This window comes from Lactuca sativa, chromosome 8, assembly GCF_002870075.4.
Source record: "Lactuca sativa cultivar Salinas chromosome 8, Lsat_Salinas_v11, whole genome shotgun sequence".
NCBI classification, from domain to species: domain Eukaryota; kingdom Viridiplantae; phylum Streptophyta; class Magnoliopsida; order Asterales; family Asteraceae; genus Lactuca; species Lactuca sativa.
This window is the reverse complement of record NC_056630.2, coordinates 237,093,525-237,109,002: the sequence shown is the minus strand read 5'-3', so window position 1 is coordinate 237,109,002 and position 15,478 is coordinate 237,093,525. Positions and strand designations below refer to the sequence as shown.

The 15,478-nt window shown below is 31.8% G+C and overlaps 1 protein-coding gene across 2 annotated transcripts; it reads right to left on the bottom strand.

Moving 5' to 3' along the window:
• Nucleotides 1–392: 392 nt before the first annotated feature.
• LOC111906717 (tyrosine aminotransferase) lies at nucleotides 393–6,363 on the bottom strand. 2 transcript variants are annotated; one of them, XM_023902489.3, is made up of 7 exons: nucleotides 6,058–6,363; nucleotides 1,917–2,256; nucleotides 1,602–1,820; nucleotides 1,427–1,486; nucleotides 1,083–1,238; nucleotides 861–954; nucleotides 393–668 (listed from the first exon to the last, which is right to left on the bottom strand). In XM_023902489.3, the coding sequence occupies exons 1-7, from the start codon at nucleotides 6,333–6,335 to the stop codon at nucleotides 550–552; spliced, it is 1,266 nt and encodes a 421-aa protein (XP_023758257.1). In that variant the 5' UTR covers nucleotides 6,336–6,363; the 3' UTR covers nucleotides 393–549. The 2 variants fall into 2 exon arrangements, with proteins under 2 accessions (XP_023758257.1, XP_023758259.1); XM_023902491.3 differs by lacking the exon at nucleotides 6,058–6,363 and adding an exon at nucleotides 3,224–3,543.
• Nucleotides 6,364–15,478: the final 9,115 nt, after the last annotated feature.

Here is a 15,478-nt window from a genome sequence, read left to right as displayed (position 1 = left end):
TTTATATTTATGGCCTCTACATTCTTATGGATTATTCATAAACAATCTAACTTACAAAAATAGTCCCTAAAATCTTTTCAACTTTTGATAATTTAGATAACGTTCATTTCTTTTAAATTTGTAGTGTTTGTTGAAGTTGTGATATACACAAGAAAACCACAAGTAAGAACCCCAGCAAAGCACATGATCATGATCATATAGTAGTTTATAACACTTTAAAATAACATAAAAGCAAATGTGTATCAACTCCAATAGTAAAAACCACTTCGATGTCGTAAATACAATATTAAAAACATTTAAAAAAAATAATAATAAACTCTTATTGGAGGAGCTCTCATAAACTTTAACAAAGCACATGCACGATTTGGTATTTGAGTCTAATCATAACAATATAATAATAATGGAAATGAAAATTAAAATACCATAAAATCCCATGTCACAAGATCTAATCAATCAACTATTTAATACACGTAAAGTGTTGGATTCAACGAGCAATTGATGATCTACAAATTTCCTTTAATTCTTGAGTAATAGAAAAGATTTCACACTTTATTTTTTCTTGGAGTGTCTTTCGCAAAAGGTTTTAAGCCTCTTAATGCCATCTTCAAGATATGTTGGCTCGATAGCAAATGTTACCCGGAGCCAATTCTTAAGTCCTACGGTTATACCTGTGAAAAAGAAATATTGTTGAATAAATGATTTTTAATAAATATATATATATATATATATATATATATATATATATATATATATATATATATATATATATATATATATATATATATATATGAAAAAGCATTTTTTATTTTTTATTTTTATTTTTCGTGAATAGTCACACTTGAGTTAGTAATTAATTATACCTGGAAGGATTAACACCGATTCTTCTTTAGCAAGTTTGACACAAAATTCCATATCATCCTTAATGTCCTCGAAGACCGATGGATCTAATTTCACCTTTTAAACATAAACAAGACTTGATATTTAATACTATTTGATAACATTTGTTTAATTCACATGTGTTTTTTGAACATTGTAAATAGTTTGTAAACCCTAAAATTAATATATTGGTCTAATCCTCTTACCATAACAAACATAGATCCTTCAGGCTTGCTTGGGCAAATTATACCATGGACATCTTGAATCCCCTCATAACAAGTATTCGCACATTCTTTTATTATATTTACAATTTTTGAAAAAAAATCGTCATTCGTTTTCCCAAGAATATCCGGAACTGCACCCTACACGTTAAATAAACCCAAAATTATATAAAAGTAGAATAAAATTTTGTAAATGTCAACTTTTTTCTTCAAAAAAGTTATAAATTCCCCACACAGTTTAGTCTGTTGGCCCAAAAGCATCATGTTAGATATAAATCAGATACACAATGGCCCATAAAAAGCCCAGATGTGGAATTTCTGAAATATACCTGAATAAACGTTGGGGGATCGCAGGATATATTTAGATATCCGGTAATGGATTCAATAATCTGAAGAAAAAAAATTAATTAGTATAGTGTGTATATAAATTTATTAAAAAGATTGTATATTTATGTAGATGGTTTGTGTGTGTGTGTGTGTTTGAGAGAGAGAGAGAGAGAGAACCCCGTGTTCTTTAATGATGCCATTAGGATCATTGATGACAAGCCATCCGAGTCGCCAGCCTGGCACAATCCACCTCTTGGATATGGAGCCAAGTGTAACAACAGGTGTAATTGATCCAAAAACTCCCATCGGAACAAAAGGATTTTTCCCAAAAGCAAGATGATCATAAACTTCATCCGAAATCACTAATATCCCAAGCTTCCTTGCAGTCTCCGCCACCTAAAAAAAAAAAACTCAATCCATAGGTTCATAGTCAGATAAGACAAAACAGATTGTACTGCGTTGACTGAAAAATGAAAAAGAAATAATAAACACCTTTTGTAGGTGTTGGTGAGTGAAAACATTTCCGCAAGGGTTTCCGGGGTTAATGATAACCATGGCAACTGTATTTTCGTCTGCGAGAGCTTCAACTGCGTCAAGATCGACTTCCCAGTCTTTATCTGGAAGAAGGTCAAAGTGACGGGCCTCCAAATGACATGATTGACAAACAGCTTCGTAATATGGAAACCCTGGTTTTGGGAGTAGAATGTTTGCTTTGGAATCGGCAAGCACGGTTATTATGGTTTGAATAGCTTGTGTGCAACCGACTGTCAGGAATACATCGTCCGCTGATAATTTATCTGGAAGATCTTGTGACAGGTATTTTGCTACAGCACTGTAAAAAAATATATGAAATTATGACTGTGACAGTGATTGTGACTAATAATAATAAAAAAGAAATAGAAAATAGTGGGCCACATGGGCCACCTCTTGATAAAGGTTAAAAAAAGGTAATAAAAAGAAAGAGCTTATGATTAAAATGATTAAAGACTTGTGAACATAGGGAATTGGGATGCCATAAAAAAGATTCCTTTGAAAAAGATTGCATGAATCACATCTTACCTAATCATTCAACTGGAAGAGACAAGGAAATATATTAAAATATAAAAATAATTGCTTCACCTGATTAATTTACTAGATGTTCTTGGGTGAAAACAACTCCAATCGCAAAATTGAAAATTACACTAACGAAGTGAATAATGGTATACTTTATGATTCATGAAGTATTGCTTTGATATTGTTAAATTCCACCTATATTGCTAACCCACACCGAGAATTATGAACAAGTGATTCATGTGAATCTGCATCATGTTGTCAGATAACGAGCCCAGAGAAGGGGATAAGATGCCATGGATTCTGATTTTGCAATCAGTGAACTTTATGTTGACAGAAGCAAAAACAAGGAAAATGACGAAATATGCACTACTTTCGATGAAATCGATATCAATTCCATGGATTCCATAGAATTCATCTAACATCTAGTCATGTACTAGTTAAACAAATTGAAAAAACATCTGTTGCATCGATTAGAGATCGAGAAATTACTTGAAAACGGAAATCAAAAAACCCAATCAGAAGATTATTGTCAGTAATTCACCAGGATTTGCCCTTGATTAACCGATTGAACTCACAAACACACAAATCACTGAGACAATAAAGCCGAATATCAACAAAATAACTGTGCGATTCACGAAAATCAGAAGATGATTGTCTCAAAAACCGGATAGAAACACTTGGAAACTTCAATTGGCTACATGTATGTAAGAGCACAAGGAAGACGAGGAAGTAAACTGTAAAAGTACCTTCTAGCAGGGGCAATACCAACGGTAGAGGAATAACCGTTGAACTTGGCAGAACGAACGGCGTCGGCGATGGCGTCTTCTGCAATCGGAGAAGTACGGAAGCAGGGGAAAGCAGAAGGGTCGCCATGGCCGAGAGGGATGACGGGTCTGGTGTCCGATTGGTTGAGCTTTGACAGAAGCATAGTGAGAACACCTCTAATGGTTATCTCCGACGCCGCATGTAGCTCCGGGTTCCCCTGAAATCCCCATCTCTTCTTCGCCGCTGAGCCGTTCTCCATCGCTCTCCACTCGTTACAAAAGTGGGGGTAATTGAAATGGAGGTAATGATGGAGTCATCTGATTTTGTAGTAAACTCATGTTCCATTTTTGCAAATTGTTTAAAGTCTTATTATTTACAAAATGAGCCTTCAATTTTGTAGGTTAGACCAAATCAACCCCTAAGATATTTTAAAGGAGTCCATTTGTTTAAGATTCAAATTCATTTTGTAAATTACAACTTTGGCTCAAGTTTATATTGTTAAACAGAGTAGGGGTGAGTATAATCTGCGGTTGTAGGTTAGAATCGAACCGCAAATTGTATGAAACCACCATCTTTGGTTTTCCTGATTGTGCGGTTTTACAATTTTTTATACCAGTGCGGTTTTGTTTTAAACCAAACAATAAAATAGTTTAAAAGAATTGGTTTTGTCATCTAGAAAGAGCTAGCGGCACAGCTTGTTGTTCGTTTGCCTTCAATCGATATCTATTGAACTATATAACTATTTATAATATCATAGAACCTTGATAAAATAGTTCAATGAAAACCGAATTAAACCAATCCAATGAATGCATCTAGTAAAAAATCGACTAACCATTAAAAAGACACTATTGGAAGATGTTCTTTCCCAAACATATGGTTCCTTAAATTATTTTAGCTAAAACCAAAATGAATTTAAAATAAACCCACTCACAAACGATTAAACACAATATTAGGTTTTTAATATTAAAACCAAGATGTGGGAATACCTTATTTATTATGGAATATTCATCACCTTTATTTTTTTGTTAGGGCGAGGTGGTAAAGCTATAAAAATGGTTCATAACATATTTACTCAAAAAATATGTTATTTTAAGTCACATCGTTTCACTACATTATTAAAACATCCGCATTGCAAGCTTTCACAAGATTTGCAATGTCACTTGTCTATTATTTGTAAGCTAGATGATTCCTTTCTAAAATTGAAAACATATGTCTATTATAATACAAAATTGTGCATTTAACGTTAATACCTATATTTTATAATATTTTAACAATGTGTATTTTAAGTTTTTAACAAAAAAGACAATTTCAAAAATACCATGTATATAAATATCTATAATCAAACATAATTAATTATAATTGTTATGAATAGATTTGGTTTTATATATTTTCTTATTAAAAATATAAATAAATATATTTGATTAAAAATATATCAAATGGTTGTTGATGTGGCAATGAGTACCATTTTGAAAGAGTATTGATATTTTATTGATGTGAATAATTAGTGTAAAAACTGGCATGCTAAATTTGAAAGATGAGTAGCATTGCATGCACACTTATTCTACTTAGGAAATACTCACAATTTTACATCATTAAATATTTCTATTTATTACTTTTTTAAATACTTAATTTTAATTACAAAATATGATTTTTAAAAGAAAATTAAAATTCCATTAAACCAAATTAAAAGTAAATTACTATAAGTGAAAATAAAAATTAAACTAAAACACATAAAATTAAAAATAACGCTAGGCTTAAATTAAAATTGTCATTAAAACCTAAAAATTATAAATCCTTATACTTGTTTTTCATCTTGCATTAGAGCTTGTTGAAAAGTTCGAGTTAATCGAACGGAAGATCCGAATGAGACAGCGTATTTATCATTTTTAAGTGGTTAATTAGGTTTCATGCTCTAACTTTTTTTTTTTTTTTTTTATGAAAAAAGTCAACTCATCATAATAGTAGGAAATTAAAGGCATTCCTTATAGCCTAACACTTTTGCCACAAAAAATTCTTATAACTCTTCAGCTTCTTTAAAAATTATATAAACTATATGAATTATTTTATGTTAATTATTTCATTATGTAAAAATATAACACTTTGCCACAAAAATTTCCTAAAATAACATTTTTTTTTTTTTTAAATGACATTATTACTATTAAAGAATTCTGAACATAGGGAATTGGGATGGCCCAAAAAAGATTCCTTTGAATCGCGTCTTACCTAACAATTCAACTTCGAAGAGACAAGAAAAATACATTAAAATATAAGAACAATTAATTCACCTGACTAATTTACTAGATGTTCTTACGTGAAAGCAACTTCTATGATTCGATCAAAGAATTGAAAATAACACTGAAAAAGTCAACAATGGTATACTTTCTGATTCATCAATAATCAATTGTTTTTTTGATATTGTTAAATTCCACCCATATTGCGAAAATGACAAAACTCACACACAGACACTGATTTTGCGAATATGATATCAATTCCATAAATTCCATAGGAATCATTTAACATGTACTAGTTAAACGAAGTGATAAATCATCTGTTGCATCAATTGGGGATAGAGAAATCAGTTGAAAACGGAAATCAAAAAGCCCGATCAGTAATTCACCAGGATTTGCCCTTGATTAACCAATTGAACTCACAAACACATGCATCAATGAGACAATAAAGCCAAATATCAACAAAATAACTTTGCGATTGGCGATAATCAGAAGATGAATGTTTCAAAAAGAAGAACGAAACACTTGGAAACTTCAATTGGCTAAATGTATGTAAGAGTATGAAGAAGAAGAGGAAGTAAAAGTACCTTCTAGCAGGGGCAATACCAACGGTAGAGGAATAACCATTGAACTTGGCAGAACGAACGGCGGCGGCGATGGCATCTTCTGCAATCGGAGAAGTACGGAAGCAGGGGAAAGCAGAAGGGTCGCCATGGCCGAGAGGAATGACGGATCTGGTGTCGGATTGATTGAGCTTTGACCGGAGCATAGTGAGAACACCTCTAATGGTTATCTCCGACGCCGCATGTAGCTCCGGGTTCCCCTGAAATCCCCATTTCTTCTTCGCCGTTGAGCCGTTCAGCATTGCTACAAAAATGGGGGTGATTGAGATGGAGGTCAATGGTAGAGTAAATGTAATCTGATTTTGTAGTAAACTCATGCTCCATTTTGCAAATTGTTTTATAAGTCTTGATGATTTACAAAAGGAACCCTCAATTTCGTAGGTTAGACCAAATCAACGCCTAACGAATTTTGGAGGAGTCCATTTGTTTATGATTTAGATTTAGATTAATTTTCTTTTGTCTAAATTACGAGAGTACGAAATATTTTAAATTAACTTTTAAATTTATATATATATATATATATATATATATATATATATATATATATATATATATATATATATATATATTAAATGATGATGTTTAACATTTTTTATGGAATTTCAAAGGCTAAATATATAAAATAAAAATGTATTTTTCAAAAAAAAAAAATACTGTAACGTGATTCTTTTAGTTTTCTTATCATGTATCATGTATCCTTTTAGTATTTTATTTATTAATACATTGTATATTAATAAATCTTCTATCTATAGAATTTGTAACATTGTTAAAATATTACCTTATTTTTCTTAGTTGCATGAAAAATTTAATACCCGTAATGGCATTTTCCATGCTAACCACTCAAAATGGCATTTTGCATGCCAACCACATGTAATTATATATATACAAATAAATAAATATTTATTTAACATAAAAACAAGTAATTATATATACAAATGATTAAACACTTATTAAAATTGCATGATATGTCAAAACATACTAATGTAGTATAACAATAAAGATGCCTACGACTTTAGTCTTTAAAATTTCATTTTTGTATGGTTTGTTTTTTTAGAAAGGTGAAATATTTACTATCCTTTTAATTTAATTTAAAAATTCTTTTTTATATTTTAACTAGTAAATTCAATTAAACTTTAAAATTTACACCCCACCCATCAGATCTTAGCCCCTACCCATCGACTCGCCCTCTTTTTTTCTTTTCCTTCATCTTGGTTAGCATTAGGTGAAGAAAACTCTCTCGCACCCTTCTATCATCATGGGTGGTAAAGCCAAACTCTACTAACCACCCCTCACTAGCGGCTTGAAGGCATTGAAGACAAACACCACCAACCATCACTCACCTTTGTCTTCCACCCCAACAGACACCACCGCTAGATGATATATAGAAAAATGTCGTGTAAAAACATTTATTCCGCCACCACAACATCCCGCCACAAATTGGTCTGTCACCACCATTTCCACAACATATCTGGTTTGTCATCTAAAACCTACATCTTTCTCACCCTAACTCTTTTCTGACCAGACTACTAGCCACCAACATCAGAAAATCATTGAGTGTATCAGTTTTTATCACTAGAAACCAAACTCTAAAACCCTTTTTGTTTCTTGTGAATGGTTCATCAAACTCCAAAACGCTTCATCGAAGTTGGTAGTGGTTGGTGGTTGGTGTTAGGTTATGAGGGGTCTAAAAGGACACAAAGGCACACATCGGAAGAAACAAAAACAATAAGCTCATAAATCAGACATAGATCCATGTTCAACCAATCAATTTCAACTAAACTTAAAGAGAAGGAAAGCATAGTACATACCTTTGTAGTTGTTGAAACCTTCTTAGATATATATCAAATGACGAGTGTTAAGAGCCCAAAAGAGAGCTCCTCTTTTGTAGTCGCACCCAAGAAACAGACCATCAACATCTGACTTCACCCCATGGATAAACTCCTTGAACGCCACAAAACATATCCAGACCTAAAGCCTAAGCGCAGCGTAGAACTCCTTACGTGTTATGTAGGTGGCTAAGGGTTAAGGTTTCAAGATCAAATTGGTACTACCGAATTCTAGGGTTTTCCCAGAAAGAAACTCATCATCATATCCAACCTAAGACCCCTTAAAGGATAATTATCTGACTTTCAAATTCCTTAATCTAGAACCTTCTAGATTACCATATTTCATTTAATTAATTAAACACTTAATTAAATTAACAAACCAAGTCCCTATAATGTAACACCCCATTTTCACTCTACATTAGGATTCAATATAAATTGTTTGTTTATAAATTCAAAGTGTGTGTGTGTGTGTGTGTGTATATATATATATATATATATATATATATATATATATATATATATTTAGCTAAAATAAACATCATAAACATGTAGTAGACGTCAATACAATTTTTAGAGATATATAGAACGCTTGAATCTAACTTCGTATGAAGAAGTTATTTTTCTTTGAAGTTTCGCGTTCAGCCCTATACGGAAAAAAAACGTGTCGTAAAAAGTGAACTGGGGATATGTAGCTTATTATCTTAAGTAATCCAAATCAAAGTCACAACAATCATAAAAGGAAGAGCGTACATATAAATAATGCTAAAATCTAATTCCGTATGAGGAAATTACAATTTTTTTTTGAAGTTTTAGTACAACAGTGCGCGGCATAGAAATCAAAATTAAAATCGGTTGATTGTTATCCAAAACAATCTAAATGAAAGCTGAAGATATCGTGAATACGAATTCGTTGATATAGAGATAATCAAGAACGGAGTTCGTATGAAGGAGTTATAAATTTCACATGGACTTTAACAACATAATATCTATAAAAATATGAATTTAAAATAGAGTGACAATTATTTACTGAGACCTTTAGGAAAGATATAGAACTCGCTGAGAGGATTATATGAGTATAAAGAACGTCGAAAATGGAGCCCGTATGTGAAAGATATGTTTGTTTAGAGATTTCGAGAAAACACATGATGTGATGGCGTGACACAACTAGGAGGTGCCACGTGGAATTGTCGGCAGCTGTCACACCCCGCTAAAGCGGAAACATGAGGCGTGGCAGTATAAAGGGTTTCATAGCAAAAGTTAAAAGACAACACCAACCATAGTATTAAAAATCATTACAAATTTACAATGGGTTTGAACAACTTTTACAAGAAATTACAATGAAAATAGAAATACAACACATGCGAATGCTCCTAAAAGTGAAGTGTCCCTAAGTGCCACTTACTCGATGATTCCTGAAAAAGCATGTAAAACGAGCGTCAACTATGAAAATAGTTGGTGAGTACTCACAAGTTTGAAAATAATATTGGTTTCATGAATCAAAATCAAAGTTTTGATAAGAGTTTCCAATAACAAAAGTATATTGTTAAAATGAGTAAATAAGTTTGTAAACACAAAGTTCTTTGTCATCATGAGAGATAAAGTATGTTGCCCGAATAAGATACAACATTCATATTCTCATGGAAGATAAAGTTCGTTACTCAAACGAGTAAACAAGTTTCATTGCTAAAATGAGCAATCAGTTTCGTTGCTACAATGAGCAAACAATTTCATTGCTAAACCATGTATATAAGTTTTCAGTAATAAAAGTTCGTTGTTGTAATGAGAAACAAAGTTCATTGCTATAATTAATAAACAAGTTTATTGCTATAATGAGTAACGAGTTTCGTTGGTAAAATAAGTATTCAAGTTTCATTGCTAAAATAAGTATACAAGTGTCGTTGCTAACATGGGAATACAAGTTTCGTATGTGCATAAAGATTCGTATGTGCCTCAAGTTTCCATTCATGAGTTCACAACCCAAGCCTAATGACCGAATCGTGCCCTATTGACTACTATGTGTATCACAAACATAGTGTAGAAAATGGTAAAATGCACTCAAGCGAATCGTGTGAGTGAGGAGTTGTCTACCTCCTGATAGCGCTATCCATAATAACCATAGGCTCAAAAGAGTTAATGAGTTGTGTCTAGAGATTCCAGGGACTTAACCGCGATACAGTCCTCATGAATTAAAGTAACATACACATACATACGAAATACAGCAACCAAGTTTCATACAAGTCGAAATAAATACAACGAACATAAAAATAGTTTAGGACATGCTTTTCCACCCCAAAACATTTAAAAACCGAAAATAGGGGAGTGCGTGAATACTCACAATGTGCAAAAATATAGCAACCAAATTTATACGAGTCAAATAAATACAACGAACATAATTAGTTTAGGACATGCTTTTCCACCCCAAAACATAAAAACTAAAAAAGGGGAGTGGCGAATACTCACAATGTGCAAAATATAGTAATCAAGTTTATACGAGTCAATTAAATACAACGAACATAAATAGTTTTTCGGACATGCTTTTCCACCCCAAAACATTTAAAAACCAAAAATAGGGGAGTGGTGAATACTCACAATATGCATTGAGACGATGCAAATGATGCATTGATCTACGCTCCACTAGTACCACTATCAATTCCTACAATAATGGTATTCGCTAGTGAGTCTCTAATCGAAATCTAACACTAGTATACTTACTACTACAATAGAATTATGCCAATAGTGTGTCAAAATTTAATATTGATAAGTTACAAACATTTTTCTGTGAAAATTCAATTTCAATGAATCAATTGTTATATAACAATTTAAGTGGAAAATTTCCATTATTGAAATGTTAATATTTAACATTTTAGAGGTGTTCCAATGATTAAATATTAAAAACTAAATCAATTTAGTTCTAAACTATCCCAAACTTTTCATTTCAGTTTTCATTGAAGTCAAAGACCTCAAGATAAATTTTCTTGAATTTTTGAGTTGTCTAACTATTTTTCACCATTTTGGTTTCTTGAATAACCATAAATTCATGAAAAATAGCAATCAGTTAAGAAAATTCCCCAAACTTTTTATATTACTGTTATTAAACATTAATAAGCTGGGAAAAATATAAAAATGGATTTCCAAGATGTTTAATTATATTTTATGATTTTTGAGCATTTATTCCAATAAAAATTGAAATAAATAGAAAACAGTTTCCAAAATTACCCAAACTTTTTATTTATCTGTTATTATACATAACTAGGCTGGGAAAAATATAAAAGATATTTTTCAGTGGGTATTTCTATTTTTCCTTGCTTTATTCCTTTAAATAATCATTAACTGAAGAAATAATATTAAACAGTTAAAATAAATTACCAAAAATTTTTGTAACATCATTTACAGTATAAATAACCTGGTAAAAATACCAAAAGTGGTTTTCATATTGTATAATCCGGTTTTGGGTATTTATGTGTATTTAAGTGTATTTAAGTGTAATTAACTTTAGAAAATATGAGAAAAATAGTTTACAGTAGAGAAAAATCCTCAAAATGTTTATGTAACCTCCTACTGTACAACATGATGTTCTGGTAAATTATCATGAATTTTGGATAATCATAACTATTTTTCCTATTTTTAGACAATTATAATTACCAAAAATTGGGAAAAATAGTAAGGCATGATGAAAATTTTTTAAATTATTTTTATGAGTCCCTCATCACAGGTAAGGTATGCGAAAATTGTTAGATAAAATTTTCACACTTTCTAAAGTGGTTTTGTGATTTATTATACCCTAACAAAAAGAAAATCGGAAATCATACCAAAAAGAAACAAAAACTGATGAAATTTAGTGATGGGTCATTATTCACCATAAGGGTCATCCATGAATTTATTCCGGATTTATTGACCTCTGGAAGTATTTTATGTGATTTATGCCCTTGGTTTTAGCAATAATTTTAATAAATCAAAGAAATAATAAAAGCTCTTGGTATTTTACAGGTTATCACATAAATGTGAGGGCTTTCAAAAGGAAAAATGTTCAAAAGTTATTCAGAAGGGAAATAGGGGTAATGAACCCAAATAAGTTAAGAAATGTTGCATGCAATGGTGCATGAGATGTAAATGTGGCTGAAGTTCATGAATTTGAGTAGCCCATTCAGTGAGGTTTTAAGCCACGAAATTTCAGCCATAATTCACTGGATATGTTAAGTTTCTAAAGTATTTTTCCCCAGATTTATGGTTGGGTTTAAGGCCATTGATCATGCAAGGCAAAAATGGTGATCACAGAAAAAGAGCTGTTTGCGCAACCATTTTGTAAAAATTGCCAAAAATCGGATATTTAATATTTTACAGTGAGACTAGTTGGGTTTGAAATTTAACTCAAAATATTATATTTCAGAAAACGAATCCCGAATTTTGGTTAAGAAATGAGTGAGATATTATAGTTTAAAGTCAGGTAAAGAAATCTGGCAGATTGCATGCATGGTAATTGGTTAGAAAAATGAGTTTTCATCATTTCTTTGAGTAAATCTTTTGAAATATTTTAAAAGATATCATGATAAACTTATATTCTAGTTATGTTTCCAGAGATCAAAAGATTAAAACTTATCAAAATGTATACATTCATTTATGAACAAAAATTTGTTTCTCAAAAACTCTTAACTTGAGTTTGATGTTTTAGTCCTTAAAATCGATTTTTGCACTAAGATCATGAACATGCAACCTTGTTTATCATACATGCATGGTGTTAGAACACATCCATGATGTTCTAAAAACCATTTTAACAAAAATAAAACAAGTTTGAAGAAGATGATGAAGTAGAAGTCAGTTTTTGAAGTAAAATGCACATGCATAGCTTAAATCATTGTTGTGGATCTTCAAGAGATGTATGTTCTTTACCTTAAATTTATTTGTGGCTTGAAAAACCCTTATGAATCTCCATAATTTTGTGGTTAAGAGGCTGTGGTTGAGGTGTTTGGAGAAAAGAAATTAGAGAGAAGGTAGAGAGAGCTTTCTAGAGAGAGAAAAAAGAGAGATGTGTGTGTATTGGAGAGTGAGAGTGAGAGAGAGATATATGGGAAGAGAGGGGTCCGAAATTTTGAGTATAATAACGCTTTCTCATTCATTTTGTTTTATAAAATTTAAATTATTTTATAAAATATCTAAATTTTATATAAAATGTGCACTAAAATCAAGTTTTTATTCATGAAACCTTGATTTTTGACTTATAAATTAAGGATGAATGTTAATGACTTAAATTTTTATTTTCCTTGATTATATTTCCCTGAATTTAATTTTTTTAAGATAATATTATAAATTTCATAACTATTTTTATAGAATTCTTGATGTCAAATTTTATAAAATTTAGGTTTTAGGGCTTTTAGGGTTTTGAAGTTTAATAAACTTTGAATATCAAAATAAATTGAATATTTGAGACTTCAAATTATCTTATGGTATTATAACTCTTTTATACTTATAATTAATGTTTGTAATTTATTTTTATCGATTTATTGGCATTCTATGTAGTGATTCCGAGATTCAAGCGAATTTGAGGAATCAAGTATACTAGTCCTAGTCTTCAACTTTGACTTAACTTTCTATGAGACTTTGAACTCACTTCTACTTCTAGGTCAAGTGCATGATGTGTGTATATGATTCATGAAATGTTGTTCGAGTCAAAGAGTAACCCGAATATGGATAGTCACTACAGTTAAGTAGTCGTAGAATTCACATACCAATGTGAAATCCAAGCACATTATCCATTGTCTCTATCTGTTTCCAAGATTCTACTAGGTTATAACTTAGCTTCTAGTTACTAAGTCTAATATGTGTAGTGCCTATATGTGTAACTAAGTTTATTCAAATCTAGAACTAACTCGAATTTTGACGGTTGTCACAGCAGCCCCCTCCTCCGAGAGACAAAGTGACATGCCATAGTTGAAGTGTGAAATGTGGCTTGTCCGAGAGTCGAAAAGTGGCAAGACGGGTGCGTCGGTCGACCGGGTGACGTCGCCCATTAAGCAGACGACATGCAACAGGATTTGAAAGGGGCTAACACAACACCACTGCCTATAGGCCCAACGCACCCAATAAAGTATGCGACGTGCGCCTCTTCCAGTCCTATAAATACTAGCGTTTTTCAGCTTATTTCCTCACCAATTCAATCCCAGATCCTCTAGAAACCTTTCCACATCCCTATCCTCGATACTCCCTAGTTCCCTACTATTCTAGTGAGGTTCTGAGGTATCAGAGAGCCAGATAGATAGAAGTGTTCAGTATCAAGATTTTACATGTGACTTTCTCGGTTTACATTAGAAATCGGTGTAAGTTAAGTTGCACTTGCTATGCTTTTAGGGTAATTTATATTTATATCCTTAGTCGTTATTATGAATTTATAAGTACCAGATTAGTCATTATATACAGTTAAATATTATGATTGGTCTACTTACAGTAGAAGTGTCTAGAATGAGCGTGTTGGATTGCTTATTGGATTTTAGAAAAGCTATATGCCGAAATGGTTTTGCCTCCCAACTAACCCGTCTGGTCCTTATTTGATAGCCAAGAAAGTATATTTTGAATTGGTAAAGAATGTAAATTCTACTAGATTACCATAGATATTAATAAGTTATAGTATTCTAGGTTACTACGTGATATATGCATTACCCACCCGTTGGATCATCCGAATGATAGCTAATAGTCATCTGAGTAATTGTCCAGGTGGGTTACTGTTGGATTAGGTGTCTAAGCCCATAACTATAATTGGTATGTACTTGACCCGATAGTAGCATGGTCCTTTTGGGTTGCCTTCACCATACCAACTTGACTGGATGAATTATGAACAAAAGAGGTTAATTGTGATTTAATAATATATTCTAAGAATAATATATTAATTGAGTAATCATATTATTTAATTAATACTGGTCAATAATTAATTTGGAATTAATTTAGTGATCAAAAGAGATTATTAAGTTAAGGGGACTGATACTATAATTATAAGATAATTGCAAGATGGGTTGTGGACTCCTAAAAGAAGGAGGTGGATGAGTTTTATGGAAGCCCATAAAAGAATTCGTCCATAAGGGCCTTCTGGAAGGATCCACTAGACTGCTTAAGGCTTAAGTAATCAGATTAGGGTTTTGACTGAAACCCTAGCAGCTCAATTATATAAAGACCCTATGGGACTCCTAATTTCGGCCACTAAACCCTAAGAAGGATAGCCAACCGATTTTGTGATCCCTAACCTTTCTCTCATATTCTTCCAACTTGCTCTTAGTGTTTGTGATCTATTAGAGGTATCGCATTTGAGGTACTAAGCTCTTGAAAGGAAAAGATCAAGCAAGCTACAACTGAAAGGTAATATTCTAACCTTGTATTAGATATAAAATTTGAAATATAGCATGCTAGATTAGGGTTCATGCTTTGGATAATTGTTATTGTATGTATAACTTGAGAAAAACCTAGATCTAAAGTATTAGGGTTCCATGTGCATCATAGGATTGATGTAATGCTTAAACCCATCAGTGGTATCAGAGCCTAGGATAATTTTTCTGTTATATGATGCAAAAATAAAA